Below are 25344 nucleotides of genomic sequence, written 5' to 3' on the forward strand. Positions count from 1 at the left end.
TAAACCCATATTTTTTCTGATCTGCAGGCTTTGTAGTTCCACAAGATGGTGCTTACAACTCAAATCAAAATGGAAGTTTCTCCTCCTCTTAAATTCTCTGCTGTTAAATCTCAAATGAGATCCAGTGTTACTGTGGAGAGTACTTGGGTGTTGCAAGCTACATTGTATTTGTTAGAGAGCATGAAAAATCCAGTTGAACTTAAAGCACAGGTACTAAAGTACATTAATAAAGTACAGTTTCTGATGCATTAATTTTCCCTTTTGATTGTGTTTGTCACTTTAATTTATACAGTCAAATCATTCATAATGCCTGGCAATTAAAAATGAGGTTCCTTAATAAATTATGTGGGAGTTGGATCAAATTTTGTATTCAGATTCATAAGTGCCCTGCTCTAACTTTGAGCAGGCATGGTATATGTGCAAATCTAAGCAGTTTTTATTTATTAATGGGAAGAAAAGATCTCTTTTACTTAGTGGTCATATTGCTTTGTGTCTTGGGAGCATGTTGCTTCTCTATTCCTCTTCGCTAAACCCAGTAAAATCCAGTTGATGAGGTCTATGGCTTCCTTCTGTTTTAAATTCAGGATAACAGTATTCTCTGCAGCTATCTGTCTGCATGTTCAAATTTATTGGACTGGGGAATATTTTTATAGATATCTAACAAACACGAATTCTGTGTGTGTGTGAGAATTGTTTGTCTAAACATGGAAATGAGTCTTTGAAAAGATCTGTTACATTTCCTACCCTTACAAAAAATATAAGTAAGTTACTGGAGAGATGACTTTACCCAAAACAAAAATTGGATCAGTGATACATTTATGATGTATTTTAGATGTCTTTTTAAAAACCACATTAAAGCCTTGGCTCCTCTAAGATGGCCTCAGTATGATTAGAGCTTGTTAGCTGCTGCCCTGGGGAGAAGAATTGGGAAATGTAGAAAAACTGTTGGGTTCTGGGACTGTTCACAGAAGGTGTAGATACAGGATTGATGCTTTGTCCTGGCAGTTCATGGGAGATAGTTACATTTTCAGTTAGTAAAATCTAGCATGCTATTTGGATGTAGTAATCATTTTGGAGATAGCTCTGGGCTGCAATATAAAATACTGCATATTAAAATTATGTTAAATACCAATACCTACTGGGGGGTGGGGAGAATTAGGAAGTGCCATCTCTGTGTTATTCGTGAAGTTTTAATTGTTCATGTCTTGCTCAGAAAATGAAAAAGTTTTATGGAAAAATAGGAGGCTTTTGTCTGTGAAACTATACTGTCCTTGCCAAAGGAAAATTTGATTGAGGTTACTGGGATGACATCTTAAATACTTGATTTTATCTTCTTGTAGCATTTATACATTTCTAAAATTTATAAAATTCTGAGGGGTTTGGTTTTTTTTTTTTAGTCCAAGGAAAAAGATAAGAGTATTTTGTCTTATGTGATTTTAGCCATGTTTTGTCAGCAAAACTTGAACTCCCAAAACCAGAGCTCACACTCTTGTTCCTACTGATGAATGCACTCAGGTGGCACACTCCACAGGGTTCCTGCCCCGATGCTGTTGGGACAGTGCTCAGGAGGGTCCCCATCTCCTCGGGTGTTTCAGGCGGTTATGCAGGGTGCCACCCTTCCCTGTGATGGCTCCTCTTGAATCCCCAGCACAGTGAGCCAGTGATGCTGCTTCAGTGGGACCCCAGCTCCTTTGCAGGATTTTGTATGTGATTTTTATTTTAACTAAGGCAAATAGATAACTCTGGGAAAATGACAACTTTTTAAATGATTGGGTTGTCGATAAAAGTTAGATAGGATTTTTATCAACCAGAAAAGGCATAACTGTATCAGTGAGTTTTGAGATCTGTAAAATAGATTTATAATGGAAGAAGATATTCAGTACCCTAAATATAGCAGCTGCTGCCTCCTCCATAATGCAGTGTGAACACTAGCTAGTTTGTCCTGCCAAGGGACTGCTTTTTCATGAAGCATCATGTTGGTAATACATATATAAGAAATACTACTGCTATACAGTAATTTTAGAAGCCCTGTGAAAGCTATTTAACATCAGATAAGAAATAACAGTTCACAGAGAGAAAGGAAATGTGAGAGCTAGCTACAATAGTAGCTACAGACTTGAAGGTTCTCCCAAGGAAAAGAAATGCAATGCTAACTAAGCAGGTTAGAAAAAAACAGAATATGGTCATGTGTGCTGTTGTAATGACTGCATTATTCATGCAGTCATTCCAAGGTGTATTTGTGCATCTGCTCAAAATGTTCGGTGTGAAATCAGCTATCAGAAGCTTCGTGAACCTATTTCACTGATGTTGCACAGATTACAGCTATACAAGCCAGGGCAAAACCCAGCAATATTCTAACCTTATATAGTTTGAAATACATTTTGATAAGGATAGCGTGACTACCAGATACAAAGTGTGATGCATGTGAGTTAAGGCAGTGCAAAGAGAGGTACACAGCTCCTTCATAAAGCCTTTAATAGTTGTGACTCTTGTATTTTGCCTGTAAAGATAGGAAAAGGCACCCTAAATTTTTGAACAAGTTTTAGGAAAGATGCTTTACTGTACCGTAAAATTTCTCTTGTTGTAGCTTAAAAAACCTGCACTGTAGCTGGAAAGTATTGCACTACAACCCAGTATAATCCACTATCAAATCACTATAGATCTTGAAAGCTCAGCTCTATCTTTAGGAATTATGTATCCTACAGTTTCCTCCTGCTCTCCCATCCGTAATTCCTAGGAAGCCATGTGAATGTTGATGCAGTCTCTGAAGCTGCCCTTTTCTTTTCCTTTGTGGTTCTAATGAAAATTCAGAAAGCATCCACCTTAAATGTGGCCAGCACCTCATGTGTAATACACTTAAAGGAATGCAAAATTAGTAGCAGTGTTTCAGGGAGAGCATTAATATTTAGCCAAGCTGCCAGCACTACAGTGAGAACTGAGAGATATTTTAATACATCTGTGCTGACAAATGTAAGTCCTGTTTGGAATGCAGTTTGCACAGCTGTCCTCATCCCTTAGCAGCATGTCAGAAAGGATCTTGATGAGATCATTTTTTATTCATTTTATTAATTTTCCTCTGTTTGGGGGAAATTCCTGTATAACCCCAATGCAGAAGAATATTTACCCCTTCCTGGTGTAATGCATCTTGAGGTTATTATATCTAACATCTGAATGCTCTCCGTGTTCTTGGAAAGCACTATTCACAGCCTCAGCGCTGTTGCAGTAACAGAGTTGAGGCAATAGGACTTTAGTGTTACTGCCCCACTTAAAAGTCGAGGAGGAAAAGGTCATGAAAGTTTCTTGTATTTGCTACCCAGACGTTTCACGGTAGAGTTAAATCTGAGAGATGGTTTTGTACCTGATCAGAGCACTGACCTCTGAGAAGACGGAAATTCAGTGAATTATATATATTGTTTTATAATTTGTCCACACCTTGATTTTATGCCAGAGTGAACGTTGAGTAAGAGAAAACATTTGAGATTGAAAAGGGACAGTGCACTTAAGATTGTGTAGCTCATGGTGCTTTCTCCTTGATGAACATTTTCTTTGAAAATAATAGTGCCTTATGAAAGGAAGTTGGTAGGAAGAAACCTATGAACAGAGCATTTACTGGAGGTTAAAACTAGATTCTGGTCACTTTCCATGACAAATACAGGTTAATATTTGAACTGGGAACAGCACCCTATAACCGTGAATGGTTGCTGTATAGCAATCTTTTGACCATTGGTAACTAGTTTGTGCATGTCCTAACAATCAGGCTATGTTAATACTGAGACTGGGAATAACTTTTGAATCATACTGAAATCAACCACAGTTACAGTAATTAATTTTTCATTGGGTTCCCTGCATTGTAACATCTTATTTTTACATCGTTGTAATGATTATGAGAGATTTTAAACTAGCAGGTTTCCTTGGAAGCCCTTCCAAAGTGTAATTTGAAGAAATTCTAGAGTACTTTGAAATGTTAACTCTTAAAGGATGAAAGGTCCTGACAGTGCCTTGGAGAACAGCAGGCTGTGACCCTGTGTGAGCAGCATGTTCTCCCATACAGTGTCTGTAGGCAGGGCTCAGATTAATTTTACATGGCTGGGGGCTTGTGTTCAGTGGTATCTTGTTTTAAGCTCCCACTGACTCTGATATCGAGTGCAGTTTGCCTGCAGAGGAGCTCTAATGCTCCTACATGTCACAGAATCATTAGATATAGGATCGGGTGTGATTTCAAGAACTCCTTTGTCTACCTTCATCCATAATTGTCTTTGCTAATCCCTTCCTGCCAATTTCTTATTTTTATTCTATTTTTTTGTCTAGTGTTTTAAACTCTGCACGTGTTAGTAATTCCATCACTTCGTAGCCAAGTTACTCTCATGTTAGTTTTCTCATGAAAGTTTTACCTTGTGTCTGCACACATTTTTGCAGTGTAATAATTTGGCCATAGTCTGTATACTGGAGTGAGTAACAGGCTAACTATCGTTTAAAAGCCTTGGTCATGATATTGCTCCATCAAATTGTCTCCATTGCATTTGGGAAAAAATTCAAAGGATTAGTTATAGTTAGTTCAGTGGTTCCATTTTTCATTTATTGAATAATGCCCTGCAGCATCTATAAACTAAGATTAGTCAGCCACTGTAAACTAAATGATAGCAGTGCTAGGTTGTGCTTATTTCACAAAGCATTGGACATCCTCATATGCCTGTGGTGAGTGAATACACTTGCATACTGTTCTTGGTATTTCTCTTTTAATTAAGCTTGCTTCTGTTTTCATCTGAATTGTTCCTTTAGATGGTCCTTGAGGAATGAACAGAGTCAAGATGTATAGTCAAATATTTTGTGGGTGGCGGTAGTGGCTAAGGTCTTGCAGAGACAGTCAACTGTCGGGTATCCTGGACAAGAACTGCTTTTGCAGTATTGCTCTTGTAACATATTACATGATAGAAATCTTTTCTTCTGTGCAGAAACCATGTCTGAGCATTTTGCAACCATCTGGCAGTTCTGTGGCTCCATATCGCAGTTATGTTCAGAATAAGCCTAAAAGATAGACAACAGAGAGAGGGAGTGTTTGGAAGGGTTTATTTGCCAGCACTCACATTTCTGGTGTTTAACTCAACTTTAGGATGAAATACTTTGCTGTTGTCACCATGATTCTTAATGATTAATTCTTTGCTCCTGGCAATCCTGGAATATTGATAATTGCTAGAAATAGGATCCAGACTAAGAGAGCGCCAACTTTTTGTCACATGGATACCACATACAATCGGACGGTATGCTTTATGTGACATTTCTCTGATACTTTCTACTAATTTTTTAGTATATTCATAAAAAACTGAAAAAGTTCTTTCTGAACTGTTCATTATTTTCCTGTGCTGTAATAATGTTAGCATGTGATTTTTACTTTTCTATCTATGTGTTTGCATACCTACACACCTACAGAGACCATCAACAGCCGCTGATTTCAGTAGCCTGCTAATATTATTTTCTGTTAACAAATAGAAGTTCCATACTTAGTGAAAATGCTGAGCTTTAATGTTCAGATCCAAGGAATCTCTACTTTTGGGAATCCTATGCTCCAGTGAGGTATGTCAGAGGAGGAGTAAGGCAGTTTCTGTTTTCAATTTGTACAAAATCCCAATTTTCAGCATGACTTGGAACAAGATGCATGGCATGCAACAAGCCATCTGATTAATCAGCAGAGAATTTGCAAACATCAGCAATGCTTCAAGATTATATAGGAAGATCTGATACCGTGTCTCCTTGTTCTTTCCATATATAGTTCTTTCCCCTTGCTCTTCCCCTCATCTCCATGAGGGTTCATGTGAGGTCTGTAGTTTGACTAAACATAGGGCTGCCTGGAGTCTCTGGCTTTTAGTTCTTCCCTTCCTAATTGGCTTTTACTAGTTATTTTTCAACCATGATAGTGTCAAGTCAATTTGCTCAGGAGTCAGTCATGTGATTTTCATCATGATGCTGATGTAAATGCTTATTCCAGCTTGCAGCTTTATTACCTCAGTATTTTCCAGAGGTGCTGTCCATAGCAAATCAATGACATGGGCGTCTTCAAGGTGATCAGTGAAAGAAAAGGAAATCTTAATAAAGCCAAGGGCTTTTAGTTGGCTTAACTGAAGCTGCTTTTCTTTGTGCTTACAGGATGGTATAATGAAACTCTGCTGCTCTCTTTAGTTCTTTATGATGTGTAGAGTGGTCTTGACAGCAAGAGGTTGCCTTGATAAGTATTATCCTAACCTCCATTTCCACATGGCAGCTGATTGTGGGATATTGTGACAGTGGCTTTGCAAAATTATGCTTCTCTAGCATACATGTGGAAGATGCACCTTTTTGATGTAGAGGCGGTGTATTGAAGAAGGAAGAGAAATTGCTGAAGTCTCAGTGGCGGAAGGCTTGAATGATACACAGTCCATCTTGGACAGGAAGTTTGGGTTTATCTAACAGTCTGTATTCTCCTTCGTTGCAGTTGTTCCTATTCCCAGGGGACAGAGTTATTCTGGGGAAGAATCTGCTGGAGGGTCACTGGAATTTAAAGGAGCTTTAGAACTTCAGCATGAAAACCACAGCTAATGGATGAAAATGAAACAAAAAGTGCTCTTTCAGAAAGCTTGAGGTGATTAGCAGGGCAGAGTGGAAATATGTAATCTTGTAAGCTAATTGATAGCTTAAAGGAACAATACAGGGTTAAAAAAATGGAATTTGAAGTGGTTTTGTAGGTAGTGGTTCAGATGCTTTGGGCATACTGCTCATACCATACATTTATCGTTTATTTTAGTCCGTAATTCTGAGAGCCCCTGGTCCTGTATTGAAAGGAGCATATACTGGGGAGGCGAAGTGCTGACAGTGAGGTAACAGGAGCTGTTATGGATCTTGACAGAGTAAACACTGCAGCACTTCAGTGTCTGTCTTTCATGGGCATTTTGAATATCTGTAACGTGCTGAATTTCACAGGTCACAGCAGGGCTGGCTTCGAGGCATACTGTTTCGAAGCGTTTGGAGACTTCTGAAAAATTACTGCAGGCTATCCTTTAAAAGTGATCACATTTCAGTCTTTGAGGTTTGACCCTAGCTGCTGCTGAGGAAGACTAGGATGAGACCACGGGCTTCCTGTTCACTCATTTGGAAAGCCTTTGAAAAGAAATTTTAAGTATCTTGTAGCAGAAGTTACAGGATTTCCTTTTTTTAGTTCTGCAGAGCTTTAGATTATTTGGCGTGATGGCAGATGAATATCCTTGTCACAGTTAAGAAGAAAAAAAATAACTAAAGGATTTACAATTTTGTAGATACTTTCGATTCAAGAGCAATAAATTACACAGGAACATAAAACAGATTTTTTGGGGAAAAAAAGTGTGTGTATCTTCATCTTGCTGTGTGACCTCAACTTAATGTTTGAAGTACTGTTTTCCTGTCTTTATATTTAATTTTTTTGTATTGTTGAAAAAGAATGTATACTTTTGACTATAGACTTCTAATTCTGTGGATGTTTTAGCAGATGATCTGGTCTGGCAGCATTTGAATGGTAGTATAGCAAACATATGATATTTTCATGATGGATGTGTTTGAACAGGCAGATAAAAAAAAAGTCATACACAAATTATGCTGATCATTTTGGCATTTTATAACTACGAAAGGATCTTTTTCCTGTGGCTGTGTATTCTCAGTGTCCACGATTTTAACAGTTGAAGTATAAATGAGTAAATGTGCATTTCTCTTGGTAGTAGCTTTGTAAAAACCTGGTAGCTATCCATAAATGTTAAGCATAAAGTGTTTGAGATGGGGTCTCTAAATGGAAAGAAGGGGAAGTCTCTGTCTGATGAGCTTCACTATGCCTTTCTTGCTGTATGCAATAAGTGTCTTTCCTGACTTTGCATATGAACCTATGGCCTGTGGGTCGCAGGGAACTCTTTCATGCACATCTTGTTGCTGTATGTAGCCTTTGCAATGTCTGCAGTTGAACTGCTGTTTTAAAGTCTCAGCTGGGGCACACATTAGCCATTATTTTAATGACTAGAACAGATTTTTTAATATCAGATACTACCACTGTTTTCTGTGATAGAAGTTTCTAAAACTGAGGACCCTTCATAGGTGTAAGTTGTATAAAGCACGCATCTGTACTGATGCTATTTGTCAACCATTTGCTCTCTGAAAAGGGTGCCTGAAATGCCACAGAGCTATAAATCCCCTGCTCTGGTGGGCTTCAGCTGACTTCAGCTTTCTGAACTGTCTGAAATGTCAACCACTGCAGTTTCAGAGAAAAAAAAAAAAAAAATTCTATTTCTTCTTGCAAAATCTGGATCCATACTTCCAGATTATGGTTTAAACTATTTCAGCTTGTCTTTCCCATTCTTGGGGTGATATTTATATTGTTTGTATCATGTCAAACCATGTTTTTCTTTCTGCTGAATTCTGCCATGTGTTGCTTTGTTTGCAAGTCGCTTTCAAGCCAGTAATCATAAGCGCTCCATCTGGTTGGGGAGCAGAGTAGTGATAATGTAAAAGGACATTTCCACTATTCTGTTTAAAAGAATCCTCCATCTGTACCAAATCTGCCATTTTAATGATATTGTAAAGGGGTTTTGTTGGTTTTTTTCTTTTTCAAAGAGGGGAGGAGATTGATTGTTGAGATATTTTTTTTCCTCACATATCTACTCATTACATGATTGTCTCCAAGGCCCTTTCTCAATCCCAAGCTAAGAACGACTATAGGAATTTGTGGTTCGTGCAATTCAAGATGCAAAGTAACAAAAGGATCCTGAAAATTATACCCAAAGTCTATAACAAATTGATTTTGCCATTAGTATTGAGCCTTTCCTTTATTACCCTTTGTTAATCACATGCATGTGAGAAATCATCCTGAATGCTGTAAAACTGATCCACAAGATTTAAAAAAAATATAGTGTCACTATGATTTATGACGTGAGCTTTCAGTAATCAGAGCTGAATTGATGGATGTGAATGTGCTGAGATGACTTTTTGGTGCTGGCAGATTTTAATTTTTCTTTGTGCTTTTCTTTTGTAATTCTGATCATTGCTCTTTTAAAATTAATGGAGAGAGAATTGGACAACTTTTCTTGTGGAAATGTCACAACCTAAACCAGGACAATTTTGTGGAGGTTAATAGGCAACAGTTTGGGTCAATCATCCACCAGTCTCATCATACTAATGTGAACTCGAAAAGCCAAGAGCCAGCGACTGAAAAAGCAAAGTAGCTCTAGCAGAATAAATGAGCGTGCAGTGGGTAGAGGAGAGCGGTCTCAGAGGAGCTCCTGGAGGGAGCAGTCTGTCACCCAGACCATGCTGGCACTGACCATGGGACCTGCTCTGCCTAGGGAACAAGGGGCACAGCCTGCCAGTAAAACAGACACACACAGAGACTGTGTTGAATCCTTTTCTCTAAAAGCGTTGTTCCTTCTTTCCAACAAGCAGTAATTCAGTTTTAGGAGAGCTGTCGAATTGCCATTTCTGTCACCAGACGCTACCCATCGGACAGGAGGTTGCAGTTCAGTGGCACCCAGTGGTGTGGGGACACCACTCCACCATGGGCTTGGTCTTCTGGGCGGGCTCTTGTGAGTTTCCATAAAACTGCCCAATTTAATCTTTTTATCTACAAAAATAACTATTCGTCAAGTTTTAAATTTCATGTGATTCCCTTGAATCCCATTATAGAAATCATCATATTTCCTTTCTCCTTGTTCTCAAGCTCCTTTTCAAAGGCAGAAGGGTATTTCGGCACTTGGTTCTTATTCAGAGCCAACGCCTCTTCAGTTAGAAACTGAAAATTGAGTCACTGGATAGTAATCCTATGATCTTGGGCTTCTAAAAGTGGGATGTTTTCTTTTATTGTTTTGAAATGATAGTTGTCAGTCCTCAAAACAAATAGTCGTGCTAAATCAAAATTCAGCTTTAGAAATTGAATATTTCAGGATACTCCGTGTTGTTGTGGCAGCTTGCAATAATGACAGTGCCAAGGTAGCTGTGGTGCAGATGACTGAAATCTCTGCTACAGGGAGCTCTGTGCAGGTATGTCAGTGAGGTAAAGTCATTTAAACTGAATTGGTCATCGACTTGTATTTCAATCGAGGTGGAAGTCTCCTCCACCCCTGCAGACAGCTGTTAGCTTCTCTGTTATTAGTCAGTGGCAGAAGTGGGTCTTAGTCATAGACACTACAATGCCATAAGCAAAAATGTGCAGAAGCAGAGTGTAGTTGTTAATAGAATGCATAGTCAGTGATGTTATGAAGTTGTTTCAAGCTAGATCACCCGAGTGCGTAGCCTACATTATTTATTTAGTGATACGTTGGGGCCTCAAGTTTTGCACCTTCTGAAAGATTTTACGTAGATAATTAGCAACAAGTTCTGCACTATAACCTAAGGGCACAGATCTACTATCCAGTAGCTGGGCTCTAGTTGATGTAAACATGGAGAAACGTTTCTTGAAGAGTTCAAATTATCCATATAATATTTTACATATAGATTATTTCCTTTTGTAGGCAAATGAGACATTAAGCATATCTTATTAGACCTTGATTTTTTTTTTTTCTCCCTCGTCTTACCCTTTGTTGTTCTTTGGTACCAGTGAACATCCATGAGCAGCTCGTGTATTTGAGGTGAGCTGTGTAACAGGCAAGCGCAGTGCATGCTGTGCAGGTCCTTGTGGTGTATTGACAAGATTTCAATACTCCCTTTCTCAGAATGTGGACATTCTTTAAAACCACTCCTAATATAAGTAACTGTAGGGAAGCATGAAGAAAATTCCTGCTGCTGGCAATAGCTCCCATCGAAAAAGACAAGATCTGCTTTACTGAAATCATGAACCTCTCTCTGGGCTTCCCTCTGAAGCAAGATGATTTTGCTCTTGGTACTGCTTTTAATCTCTCTAGTTTAGGAACTTGAAGTATAGAGAGAGCAGCCTTTTAGTTCAGGAAAATAGCCTCTAGAACCAACAGCAAAAATCTATCATAATTAGTCATCAGAAAATCTGAATAAATATAAAATTACCATGGAGTAGGAGGCAGGCATATGTGGTATTCAAAACACACAGAGTGTAAAATGATGTTATTGTTGCCTTTAGAAATAGTTCAAAGTAGTCTGCATTAGAAAGAGCTGATAAGCAGAATGACAAAAGCTTGTTTCATGAGTGATTCCAAGCAGCAGTGGTTTTCTGATCAGCTGATGCTGCAGCTATTTTGGGTATTCCACAGATCATGATTACATACACGGGGAATGATTGGAGGCAGCAAATATGGTAAGTGAGCCAGGAATCCTGGGACACGTTCCGTTACTAACTTAATAGTCTTACAATCACTTGTCCTTTGCCATTTAATAGCCAAGGGAAGTCTAACAAGTGACTGTGCTTAGTTCCTTCTTTATTAAAAAAAAAAAAAAAAAAAAAAAGAAAAGAAAAAAAAAAAAGAAAAACACTTCCTGGGGCTGTTATTTTTAGCAATGGTGCAGTGTCCAAAGTGTTAACTAATTGAGTCATCAGGTTTCATATCTGGCCACAGAAAATGGCAGTGGAAGAGGGAGAATGCTTTCCAGAACAAGTAAGCATTTGTGGATTCTGAAATAAGAGTGAAATCTTCATATCGAGTTTCTTGTATTAGTGTTTTAAGTCTTTGATTGTGTGAGACAAAGCTGGATTTAGGAAGAGGTATGTTTCAGCTTGTTTGGTGTATTTTGTGTTCTGGTGGTTAGATTATGGTATAGGCTGAGGCGGCAGTCGAATGGTATATGGAATTATTTGTTCTCTCTCCTTACCAATGGCTACATGCTGTTCAGGACACTGTAGAAGACGCTGATTAAAACTGCAGAAACACTTTGTAATGCTTTGTTCTGTGATCAGGGCCTTAAGTAATTTAGATATACGTAACAATTTTGTTCACTGAAATGTTTTAGCAAATCTTGCGTATTTTGAAAAAAGTTAACTGAAATCTATGCTTTTATGGTGTATTTATTAAATAACACATCTCTTCTACTGACAATTCATAGGGCAATTAAACTTCAAAAGGAGCGTGATGTAGTGCTAGTAGTATGCTAGTAGTGACCTGTAAGGAGACACCCGTATCACTCCTACTCTCAGGGATAGTCCCAGTGACCTCCAAGGTGCTCCCTGTGTGATTTAAAAATTGCTTAAGTGAGTAAGCTGCTGTGAAATTACATCCCTGTACCCTCTGAACTAGGCTCTGAGGTTCTTCAATAGCTTGAGTTATTCACATCAGTTAAAAACCACAAAGTTAAAACAATTCTTCTCCAGGCTGCTTCACTGGAGAATTAATACCAGATTCCCAGGAAAGTGTGGTATTGTGTTATTAATATAGATGAGTGCCAAGCTTTGTGGAAGTGTCAATTAATGGCTGTATTTATTTTTTAGTCAGAGATATTACCTATGGTAGCGCCCAGCAGTTTACTAGCTAATTTCCATGTCAGCAATATCTTTGTGCTCTGAAAAAAATCTGCAGTGAGTGCTCTTAAATGTGTATGTTGTTGTTTACTTGCTGTCAACACAGGACTGGGTTGTTGGTCCCTGTTAAAAACCATCTTTGAAACTCTGGTTGTTTTCTGGTGATGCTATTCTTGTTCATAAATGTTTACATAGTTTTGAAAGTACAGGTGGAAATGAATTTATTTGGGAGATTTTCTTTGTGAAGCAATTTCTTGTAGGAGAAGATTTTGTTAGATTCAGATGTTTTATGGTACTTAAACTCGTTTTTTCCAGTCCTGAGAACATTATCTACTCTCTCCTGGTTTTTTAGAACAATATCAATTTTCAGGGTGATAAACATCTTTGCTGATGCTTTGTATGAGCCCCAGTAGTACAGAACTTGATGCAGCCCTGCTAGTTTCTGTGTGCAACAGTTTGAAGAGTAGAGCAAACTGAAAACCTCGCTGCCCTCGAGCCATGGCGTTGGCAATGTGCTGGTCTGCGGTATGCTCTGCCCCTCTGTGTTGCAACGGAATGGTATTTACTCTTGCTTTACAGGGGTTTGTTAGAAGTCGCATAGATACTGGTCTTTCTGTTTGTATATACGTTGTTTATTGACGGTAGTAGCTATTTGAAACGGAGTTGAGCGATGGGGTACGGTATACATTTGTTTTGTAAGTTTTTTCTTGCTGATGTTGTTTATGGTAAATTCTGTTTTTATTCCATACATATTTAAATCTCCTATAGGATGCCATGCATGTTTTAGGTTTAAGGGAGAAACAACCTCTACTTTGCTGCGTGTTTATCCTGTAGATTTGCTATTCAGAAGTGATACTTTAATATACATTTTATAGTAATGGCTTATTCCATCATCAAATGCTAGGGGAGATTACTGAATAGGGCTGGTAGGCAGTGTTGTTGGCCATAGCTTATTTCTGTAAGTGTGTAATAAACCGACCTTCACTTCAGTGGTTAAACTGAAAACTAATTTTAAGTCTGGTTTATTAAAATAGTAATGTATTTTAGCCCAGTTTGGAAAGCATTGATTCATTAGTGAAATACCGTTATTTTCTTCAATTAGACAATGGTGTGTTTTCTAAATATGCTTCATTCTGATGCTAAGAAACAGTGGTAGTTTTCAGACGAAAATAAACTATGGAGTCTGGTTAAGGTGAAGTAAAATTTTCAAATAGTTCTGCTGGTTTTATTTTTATCAAAAAATTTAGAAGTCCCTCCCTAGATGTTCAGATCATTACAGTTCTACAGAATTCCAACTCGCCTAGTGCACAGTGTCTTTGAAAGCCAGAAAAATACTAGTTCAGTTCTGTAACAGAAAAGTGACTGTGTGAAAATGGCACCATCTAATCTGCAGTGGTTTATCTGTATATTTGGTAATTTTTTTCTCACTTGAAGAATGAAACTGAGCTATGCTGTGTTTTCTTTCCCCCTCTGTTCATCTCCAAGACCCCATACAGCTAAGATCATTTTCACTGTTACTGTTTTCATCCTGTCTGTACCTGTAAATCCTGGTCCTAGCCTTATCCTAGTGCTGGTTTAGACTCCTCCTTTTGTTTCAAAACAGAATCTTGTATTTAGAGTCAGAACTTGATTCTAGTTTAAAATTCTTGATAACAATTTCAGGGCCCTGATTTGTAGTTTTTGCTCACAGATTTTGGTGCTAGCGCTGGGAAAAGCAATTTTCCCATTGGAATCTCAGCTAATCCTCAAACTTGGAACATGTGGAGTGAGGAAGAAAACACTTGTAAACTACTTTACATTTGCTGCATACACCATTGAACACATTTCATCCAGACAGCCCTAACAAATGCCATCAGAGAACTTTCCATGCCATTGCACAAATTCACAACAGTGAATGTCAGTGTTTAATCATAAAGGAGGAGGAGAAAGGAAGCGCTGGGAAATGTGGAGGCTGGTGGCTCTCCTGTGTCGAGGCCCACTGCTCTGTGCAGGCCACGCAGCACTGTTGCCCACATCATATGGCATCACCCTGGGGAGAAAGACAAGTTTTCCTCAGTGTTTCTAACAGTAACAAACAGTAGTGTGAGTAACACCTGCTCCGGTTTGCTCTGCCTTGCCTTTGGGATTTATAGTAGTGTGGTGGGTTACAGAATGTATCTGGGGTTACTGGGTCATACCCTCGACAGCAGAATCAAATGGAAAACAAGATATGGCAGGTTATGGTCAGCAGCACAATTCAGTTCCTGTAGAAGCACATGGCCAAGCCAACACAGCCACATTCACTTATGGTATTTTCCAGTAGGTCTCATACATCTCCAGACCAGGACTAAAATTGTCTCCTGGTACATTGTGCAGCTTCTGCATTTTGGAACTGTTAACTCTCCTGTGTGAAATTGCCCTTATGAGTTTGGGAAATGCCAGCTAGGTTTTTCTCCTCCTGAACAACTGAAACATACTTCAGATAGTCTTTGGCTCCAGGGAGATGTTTGAATCCTTTAGTTTATTGGTTCCATCAATTTCTTCCCATTGTATCAGGACATATATATTTCACAGGAGATCATAGAATGGTTTGGGTTGGAAGGGACCTTAAAGATCATCTAGTCCCAACCCCCCTGCCATGGGCAGGGACACCTTCCACTAGACCAGGTTGCTCAAAGCCCCGTCCAACCTGGCCTTGAACACTGCCAGGGAGGGGGCAGCCACAGCCTCTCTGCGCAACCTGTGCCAGTGTCTCACCACCCTCACAGGAAAGAGTTTCTTCCTTATATCTCTAATCTAAATCCACAGTCTCAGTTTAAAACTATTACCCCTCATCCTATCACTAAATGCCCTTGTAAAAAGTCCCTCCCCGTCTTTCCTGTAGCCCCCTTTAAGTACTGGAAGGCTGCTAAAAGGTCTCCCTGGAGCCTTCTCTTCTCCAGGCTGAACACCCTCAACTCTCTCAGCCTGTCCTCACAGGGGAGGTGCTCCAGCCCCCTGATCATCTTCGTGGCCTCCTCTGGACCCACTTGAGCAGGTCCGTGTCCTTCTTATGTTGTGGGCCCCAGAGCTGTACACAGGACTCCAGGTGGAGTCTCACAGGAGCAGAGTAGAGGGGGAGAATCCCCTCCCTCGCCCTGCTGGCCACACTTCTCTTGATGCAGCCCAGGACACGGCTGGCTTTCTGGGCTGTTAGTGCACGTTCCTTGCTCACAGTCAGTTTTCCATCCACTACTACCCCCAAATCCTCCTCCGCAGGGCTGCTCTCAATCCACTCATTGCCCAGCCTGTATTTGTGCTTGGGATTGCCTCAACCCATGGGCAGGACCTTGCACTTGGCCTTGTTGCACTTCATGAGGTTTGCAGAGGCCCAACTCTCCAGCCTGTCCAGGTCCCTCTGGATGGCACATCCTTCCCTCCAATGTGTCGACCCCACCACACAGCTTGGTGTCAATCCCACTCAATCCCACTGTCCGTGTTGTCGACAAAGATGTTAAACAGTGCTGGTCCCAACACTGACCCCTGAGGAACGCCAGATCTACAAAGAGGTGTCAGGACAGATATTTCCGTAAATGTTACAAGTTCTCTTAAGGTAAACTGCTATGACAGAGCTCATGTGATGCCTCTAACCAGCCCTGCAGAACTGACTATTACCAGGTTTATATCTGTGTTGCAAAACTTGCCCCAGTAGTCCTCTTAGTACCTGAAAGCTCTTCAGATAATTTCCACTGACACTTCAGATTCTGTATATGTCACATAAGCTACATGGGCTTTTGCAGCCAGAGACTCTCTTGAACAAGGTATTCAGGTGTGTAAATTGGAAGAGGTTCTTTGCTTCTGACAGGAGTCATGATCCCTGCTATGGAAACCTATGCTTTGGCACTTATAAACTGATAAAGGTTTGTAATTCCTGCAAGAATCTAGAACAATGTGTCAAAAAATTTAAAACTCTAGTAGATAGCTTTAAAACTAGCCATTCAAATGTTCCTCAAGCCTACAAAAGTGTAAACTTTAATTATGTGTGGGATTTGCAATACTTGCGGTGTAAACTGGTGTGTTTCTGCGTATATTTTTGCCACCTCAGAAATGGCTAGACTGGTTATCATCAAATGATCTTTCAATTTAATGATGTTCAAACTTCCAAGGCAGAATTATTTTGGTTTTGAATGAGAGATGCATTCAAAAGCAGGCATAAAGTGGAAAGGCAAAAAGAGATCAAGAAACTTCTGAATTCACTGTACTGAAAGTTCTTAATAGGTTGTTTAGCTACAGAAGAGGTTATGTAGCTTGTCTGTCATTCCTATAGCTCGGTTACTACAGTATTTTTAGGGAATATTTATGTGTTACGCTTCCACTGACATGCAGTTGGTTCCACTTTATTACCAGTAACTTCCACTTCACCACATCTGATTGAAGCATATTTACATAATATTTCTGTAGTGAGCTTGTTTTGAGTGAATAAATTCTCTCTCCCTAAAATTAGCAATATTATCTGATTTAGGTTTATACATTTTTTTTTCCCATCTGAAATGATAGACAAATAAATACAGTTTAAAAAAATTTTGAGGAGGGTTGCTGAATTTTTTCCTCTCCTTTCTGGATCCTGATTCCAAAATCAGATGTGCACAGAGAACAGGAGGTGGACCAACTGACATAATTCATGCAGTGATCTGAAGAATGTGACTTTAGCGTGGAAATGGCTTTAAATTTGAGCCTGAGATGTGCTGAAATTATCTCCATGCTCATTGGGTAGTCAGTTTCTGAGAGAAAAATAGCAGGGAGGAGATCAATGACATCTCATCTAGCTTGACGTATAAGAGAGTTATCGTCTTCAGGTGAATATAGACATAAGAAGAAACCCTTGAAGCACATCCAGCCCATCTCTAGCTCTTTGTGACTGTGGTAGCAGTTACGAAAGCCAATGATTTATTTTTCACTTGTAAGTGTATGATAGGAAAACTTTAGAGAGTGAGAGATGAGTCATTACAGGCCCAGGAGTTTCTTCCCAGAGTTTGAAATAAAATTCTAGAAGTTGAGGCTGCCAGCCTGGAGAATTAATCTTGAATTTTAGATGCTCAAATCTTTTGCCTTCAACTCTATCAGATCCTTTTCATTGATTATACATGTGACTTGGCCACAAAGGGCCTGGTTCTTTGCCTGTACTTCTAATGAAGTACAGTGATTCACTGGTGAAACCAGAGATTTTACTGGTTTTAGGATCTTGAATAGAGTGTGTTCCAATTTACCCTGTCATTCAAGTTTGTCTTTTCATACAGAGCAGTCTGGTAGCTGAACATTCAGTATTAAAGCAATCTTATTTTCCCATTAACAGAAAATAATTCTTATGACTTGTTGTTCATGCATACTTAGAAAGATTGTGTGTGTTGTGCAGATGTACGTTGATTTTGTAGTCCTGGCAAATTAAGATCTTGCTTTTGGTGTTACTAATTTAACACATTCATACGAGTAATGGTTTTCATAATTTCTTCAGGTGAAGCTGACACATCAAGCTTGTGTTTCAAAATCTCATCTGTGCAAACTGGCAAAGAGTATTGGAAGTAGCATAGATACTCGCATCTGAGGATATGAAAGTTGTCACTGTGGGACAGGTTTGATCTGTTCAGGTGTTTTCAGTTGCGTTGTCAGATTTTAATTTTGTTAGAATTGCAGTTAAATTGTTCTGTATTTGTTGAATATCTGTAGTGACAAGTAAATTATCTGGAGATGGCAGCTTTAGGGACATTTTCAACTTGGATGTTATGTTCAACATGTTACACGTGGATGTTAGGCAAGGGTTTCCCATCTAACTCTGTATGTGTCTTTAGTGCCCTGGAAATCACAACCCCCTTTGCTCTTTGTAGGAAATCAAAAGAATAACAGTTCCTTTTTATTTCTATCTTGTGCTTGAACTTTCCTAGGAAGCAGTTATTCAGGCATTTAAAGACACCCAGGACTGGATTAGTTGCATCGTAAATCACAGGACTGACTAGATTCATAGTCTGCTGAAGAAGACTGTGTGCTTAAAGTCTAAGCAACTTATACAGTAAGAAAGCTGCATCATAGCTTCACAGGAGATGCTTGTCATTGCAAGCAAACACCTCACTCTAGACCCCTTGATGCTGTTAAAGGCGGGGATAAACACCTCTTGTACTGGAAGCTCTGAAATGTTCTTGTACGTACCAGCCTTAACATCTCAGGTTCTTGGTCCTTTTCCACCATCTTCCACTCCAATACAGTGGTTCATTTTCAGTGGTAACAGTGAGTGCAGTTTCATCATTTTCCAAGACAGACTCTAACAGGTAGAGTGGTGCAAGTGATCTTGAAAATGGTCTATATTAAACCTGCACATCAGTAGTGGCTTACCTTGTCTTGTGATCTAGCAAGGGAAGAGGCTTATTTGTTTGCTTGAAGGTTTTTCTGGTTTGGTCGAGGATTTCTAGAAAGGAGGAGCTGAATCTTAAATGCATTTTCCACTTTGTTTTGAACTGCTTAAATGTGTGAATTTCAGGAAATATTTTCTCTATAAGCATGTTAAGATTGACTGCTGTACAGGGATAGAGCCTCAGTTGGTGCAAATACAGTTTGTTATAGATTCACATGCAATTTTTGCAGAAATATGAGGTGTTTTAATCTCTTCTGGTGTGACCAAGAAGAGGGGTTTCATGCAGCCTGAAATCAATGTAGTTTTTAACTTGTGGAAAACATACTGTGGTTACATAGTTGGAATAGGGCCAGTTATGGGGACTTTCCAAATAGTATAATATTTTTGGCAACTTTATTATGCACGATACAATAATATGAATAAAGAAAGTTGAAGATTAAGTTCCATGATAGGGCAAACAATTAGAGAGATTTGTTTGGTTTTTGACTAATAATTAAATCATTTCTCATTCTGCAATAATATTCAAAATAGCTGGCCCTCCCTAGCTGAAAGATGCTTCCTTTGAATTGTCAGGCAGTAGGAATGGAGCTTTTCCTGTTGCCCTGTGGTTGTGTTTAGAACTGTGATCCCAAAAGCATCTCTCTGAAGAATAATTTGCAGCAGAACTGCAGATAGTAGTTGGCCCCAGGCTGTCACATTCTCATCAGAAGAGAATACGTATGGTGGTATGGTATGTAAAGCATGAGTACAGCTGTAGTTGTTTGCACAAAGATCATCATCCCGTGCAACCAGTCCCCCTTCTAATAAAGGAGATACAGGTGAAATTTTTTAATATAGATTTAGTTATGAGGTAGTAGGGAGATACAAAGGATACAGCTGCTTGGAGGATGGATGAAGAGTCTCCCCCAAAAAATTATATGGTTGATTTATTTCACATGGTTCAGACATTGCTGTTAACTGGCCAATATAGTTTACTGGAAAGAAAATTTCATCCCTTACCAAATGAGTGTAATGTATTTGCTTGGAGGAAAATTCTAAATTAACATAGGAGCAAAATCTAAGAAATGCCAGGGACCTCTAATTTCTGGTGTAGTGCTTAGCGCCCATCAGAGTTGAGCCTTACTGCAAAAAAAATGTCATCGGTTGCAGTAAGCCCACCCTTATCAAAACATGAAAAATATGTTATTGTCCGTTTCCTCAGATCATCTCATGCTGCTGCAAGACTAGTTTTGTTAAGCACATTTCCAAATGGAAGTAACATAAGTTCATCCCTTAAAATGAGGTCATTGCCTCCCCCCACAACAAATGTTAGGCATGGTTAGCATCTTTTTGTTGGGACTCAAGCCAGAATGCATCCTGCTCCGGCACAATGGGAACCTGCTGGGGGTTTCCCTTCACAACAGCTACTGTTAAAGATGGAGTGAAAAACAAAACCCTGCACCAAATGTGAAAAAAAGACCGGATTTTTAATCTGAAAAAGAAGCCACTGTAAGCAGAACACAAAGGAGAGAGAGATGAGCATAATAAAAATACCATCAGTATGGGAGGGGCTTGTGCACATTGAAAATAATGGCTTTGCACTTTTGAGGGTTCACTAAATAATACATATTCTCCGTTTCCTGAGAGGACCCTCTCTAGTCCCATGGAAAAGACAGGCCAGACCCCAGGTTAACAGTCACTGCAAATTTCCTGACAGTTTTTGTCTTCACTCATGATAAATAATCTCTTACTTCACTGGGAGCACTTGGAGAAAAAGATGGTGAATATATATTTGCTAGCGTGAGTCAGCATCAGCATTTTCTGGTTTAAAATGGAGGCTTAAGATAATATCCACGTGACTTAGGAGTTAGTCTTTCCTGTAATAGAAATGTTTTTAACTTGCGTAGCTTTTCCTCAGAACGGGGAAACAGTTCTCGGGTCTTACCCCTGCACGTCACATCCGTCATGTGGCAGGACTGGAGGACCTTAGGGTGAAGAAGTGTTGGGAAACGGAGCACTGCTACCAGCATGGCTTATTCAGCCTCAGCCCTTTCCAGAGATGTCTCTGGGATGAAGGCTGCTGAAATGAGCTCCAGCCTGGAAAACCTGTTGTGGGCTGCAGGCAGCCCACCATCTGCAAGCTCATCAGCCTGCTGTACATTAGAGAATTGAATTTTTATAGCATAGTACCTTAAAGTGAAATACACAAATTTAAAAGACGTACACATTGCATAAAAACTGCATCCATTGGCCAATCATCTGCATTTACGCATTTCTTAAAACTAGAAATAGTCTCTTTTTCTTCCAAGAAATTACAGGGGGAGAGGGGAGAAGTCATACCATCTGTGAAGAAAAGCTTGATATTATCCACACATCAGTACTGGTACTCTTGTAAATCCACTGTTTGTTCAATATTGTCTGAATAGCCATTCCAGAACTAAATGCTGTGCACAGGATCTGAGGTCTGTTTCTCCAAGAATTAAAACACTTGTAAGAATCTTGATTTTTAATTTGAGTCTGGATATAGATATCGAAAAGGTAGCATCCCCAGGGAGCCCAAGAGGGAGTGGGGAAAGGCTTTGGGGACACAGCCTGACAACAGGAGTCCTGTGCAAACACACAGGAAGGGCTGCAATCTTTGTGGCTGACTCCAAGAACATCTAAGATTCAGGGTGCTTTGATGTATGTCCCATGCCTGTTGTTCTCTTGATATTTGTCAAGACAGTAGAGAATCAAAAGCCAGTTTTCATCTTCATTTCATGTTGGGATTGATTACCAAAAAAAGAGAAAGAAACAAAGGGATCTGTATAGACTGCTAGCATACAGAATGTCTCTCTCAGGAATATTGAAGTTTAAGTAGTGTCTTGTAGACATGCTGTCTGTGTGGGGTTTGTCTTTCGGATGCCGACTAGCATGGAAGGTGGAAGTGGGCATATCGGGAATAGTTACCCACAGAGGGAGCACTTACCTGCATGGGTGTCCTGAGTGATGGTTGGAAACCTAAAATCTATTTTTCCTCTACTGTGTTTTTTAATGCATTTAATATAACAGGTCCTTGATCAGTCTCTGACATGGGCTTCCAGGCATGATGGCAATCCAGATAAATAATTAACATTATTGTGACGCTTGTTTGATCTTTTAAATCCTTCAGTGATTTGAGTCCAGTCTCTGATGCTGCTCCTGTCTGTGGGGTACAGAGGCAATTACAGGCTCCAGCAGGGACTGCAAGAGGCTTTGTTTCAAACAAAACAGTGCCAATTGGAAATGACATTGTTCTACTGTATTGTGGTATTTAAAAAAAAAAAATAACACTGCATTTAGGCTTAAAATAGAAATGTAAAGTTGAGAAAATTTTAGGTTCAGAAATGTGAAAGTTTTGGTTTGATGTTTTTGATCAATTTTTACTGACCCCTACACTCAGCTTTTGTAAAAGTTGGATAGCGTTCGTTGGTTCTTCTGGGTTTTGGAAGTGGAATGTCTTAAAAGCAAGGGTAGCTTGCAAGACTATTCTCTATCTGAGCAGTTTTGAAGTAATGGCTTAGTTGGAGGGAAAGTGGAAGATGGCAATGCTACTTTTAGAGAGGCTGGAATTGCTTTTGGTTTCCAAAGATGTTGGCTCTCCTTTCTCTCTAATGTTATTGCTTGTTTCTGCTTATGGCAGAGACTGTAATGGATGGAGAGAATCCCAGAAACCCTGTTGAACTTTTTCCACAATTGTACAACCTCAGCCTGTTATACCTCTGTGCAAATCTCAAAATTTCTGTGCATGGTGGCCCAGAAAGGGTGAGTTAACCAGCCTGAGGTGAGTTAACATAGTCTGAGGTCTTTGGAGCTTTAGCCAAGGTCAGAAAAAAAAAGGTTTTCCCCTTTCTCAGTGCATAGGGATGTGTTACACCCTGGCTGCTAAGGCTGCTCATGCAGTTTCACACACTACCAGCTCAGCTCACATCACATTCATGTAACTGGAAACCAGTAAGGTGGAAACTGGAAGTGCCAGCTCAGATCAGCTGAGGTGTGGGAGAGTTTGTGTTACCCCGGCGTGCTGTTAAATGGCAGCTTCTCTGGGTGCTTCCAAGTTGTCGCCGCAGTGCCTGTGCATGTCAGCGCTGCTTTTCCTGTAGGGTGCCCCTCGTGCTGGGAGCCAGTCCCTGTCAGAGCAGTGACAGGCTGGCGGGTGAGCGTGGCGCTGTGCCCAGCACCCCACCAGCTCCGCTGCTTGGGTGATGGCCTGGCTGCTGCTGTCAGTGATGTTTCTGGACAGTTTGAGGAAAAGGAGTGAGTTTTGAGTGGTGACTGCCAAAGGAGGACATGCTGTTTGTTTGAGGGATTTCAGGAATAGATTTGTGCATCACTTAGCAGCACCTGAGCTAGCTTGATTGGAAACATTTTTATATGTCCATATGCTGGAAGTGTGACCTAACCTTTGCCCTTCCTCTTGTTAGTGAGCAAGTGCTTCCAAGAGAAGCCCTTAAAAGACATAGGCATTGCTCTCCTGCTACAGTGAAACAGCAGTTAGCTGTTAATGTGAATATCAGCTATTTGTCACTCCTTCTGCCTCCTCCCTGCCTCCATTTTGTTTGAGCAAATAGAAAGGTTTAAATGTTTCTCAGTATGAGCAGTGTGTCTTGTCTGGAGTGCATTAATGTGACTGGCGGGAACTGATTTTCCATAGCAAGCTTCTCTGGTGCATCCCTTCCCCACCCAGAAGCAGCTGTAAACAGCTGATGTTAATTATCGTCCACCTGCTGACTGTGCCAAACAGACATGCCATTACACTGTGACAAAAAAGGCTCCCGGTCTATTAAGTCCTCCCTCATACCTTTAGTAATGCTGATAAAATGCTGACCTGTTTTTTACCCCAGTGGCTGCTGTTGCTAAGCACTGAAAATATGACCTGTCTCCTGTAATAATCTGCATTGCACAGTTCAGATGATCTTCCAAATGAAAGTGTTTTACCGCGCCTCTCAAGGCAGCTATTCTTCCCCATAGTCTTTACAGTTCTGACCATGTAGTTTGTAGCAGCACCTTGGTTTTGATAAACCCTAATTAAATATTGGTATTTGGGGGCTGTTTTGTTGGGAGCACATCGCAGAAGTTGATTTGAAATGATCAGCCTAGCGTGCTTGGAAAATAATGATTAAGAGCAGGGAAGGTTGTAAGCTAGTAACTTTACCATACAAAGTGTGTTTGTTTCACTCTTTCAGAACCTTAAAGGATCATAAAGCACTTAAAGTTGTACTGATGTGAGCCTGTGATGAAACGATACTAAGAAAAAAAAAATAATTCCTGTTATACCAATGGAACCAATGGATAAGCGGGCACAAAAAAAATGTGTTGACTGCCCAAGATGCCAGGGAAAGCCTTGGCGCAGATAAAATCAAAGATTATACAATTTGTTCCTCTTGAAAGCTAACCCAGTTCATTCTACTTGCTCCAAGGCAGGATCAGCATTATCTCTAAACCGTCCTTGGTGGATATTTGCATAACTTGTTAAAACCCTCCAGGGATGGGAATTACTTTCAGTGATTCTTTCATGACTTAACCATCCTTTCTGCCATCCTCACATTCAAGCTGAAGTCATCATAAAGCAAATTTGCACATCTATCTTTAAAGCGAACTCTGAAAAAAGTAAAATGCTGTTTAGATAACAGCACTGTACCAAGGGATTTCTGGCTACTTCACTGAATGTGGACAGATATTGTAAATTAAAATGTACCATAAAATGGGGGAGGATGGAAAATAAAACAAAATTTAATCAGACATTAGATTTTTAAATGCCTTAATTTGTAGAATCATGCTTTTTTCATTCAGGTAGTCCAGTCCTTCAACATCAAGTATTTTGTATTTTTTAAAATCTGTCATGTGAGATTTCACAGTACTGGTCCAGTCTGTTCAGCTTGGACATTAAAGGTGGTGTGGCACTTTTGGAAAGAGCAGAGTTGTTTCCATGGAGTCCTATCCTGAGCCTCACCGTGTTTGTCTTCCATGCTGGGTACCAGATGTGTCCCTGGCTACTAGCCTTGCATGTTAGACAGTGCTGCATAATTCACATTTATATATGAAGTCAAATCTTGTGCTGCCTAGTCAGGCGGACAGCCTGTTTACACCAGAGGGAGTCTGCATAAGCAAGGAGGGTGGGATTTGACCCATATTTGACAAGGCAGTTTGGGATCCTTTCATGTCTAGTTAAATGTATGTACAATATATTGTATCACTAGTAACTTCTTTGCCAAGGGAATATATTTTTATACTGTGCTGTAAATTCTAATGGGACTTTTCCTTTTTTCTTGTAGTCTGACACAAATGCAAGTTACCTGAGAGCTGCTCGAGCTGGCAACTTGGAAAAGGCTCTCGACTACTTAAAAAGTGGAGTGGACATCAACATTTCAAATCAGGTTGAAGACTATTTTGATCAAATTTGCTGGATAAATACCTTTCTCACTATTTCTTAAATCTCTTTATATTTACACTTCATGTCAATGATAACTTAAGTGTTTTCTGATGAGCCTTGTTTACATATTTTATTCAACTAAACCTTTATTTTGCCCCTTACCAAGACACCATTTCAGTTCCAGTTGGAGAATGTTGTGCTATTTAACATTAT

General features: G+C 39.8%; 1 protein-coding gene across 31 annotated transcripts in view; it reads left to right on the forward strand.

Annotated features, from left to right (window-relative positions):
• Positions 1-25344, forward strand: part of ANK3 (ankyrin 3) — a 379686-nt gene that overhangs the window by 204174 nt on the left and 150168 nt on the right. For 30 of the 31 annotated variants that reach the window (XM_074874343.1, XM_074874344.1, XM_074874360.1 and 27 more), the window contains exon 2: positions 25034-25135. In XM_074874343.1, coding sequence (XP_074730444.1) covers positions 25034-25135 — 102 coding nt within the window. Of the gene's footprint in view, positions 1-10902; positions 11544-25033; positions 25136-25344 lie in introns of those variants that run through there. The other variant, XM_074874346.1, reaches the window with a different exon arrangement.

The sequence above is a fragment of the Strix uralensis genome, chromosome 7, assembly GCF_047716275.1.
Source record: "Strix uralensis isolate ZFMK-TIS-50842 chromosome 7, bStrUra1, whole genome shotgun sequence".
Classification (NCBI taxonomy): domain Eukaryota; kingdom Metazoa; phylum Chordata; class Aves; order Strigiformes; family Strigidae; genus Strix; species Strix uralensis.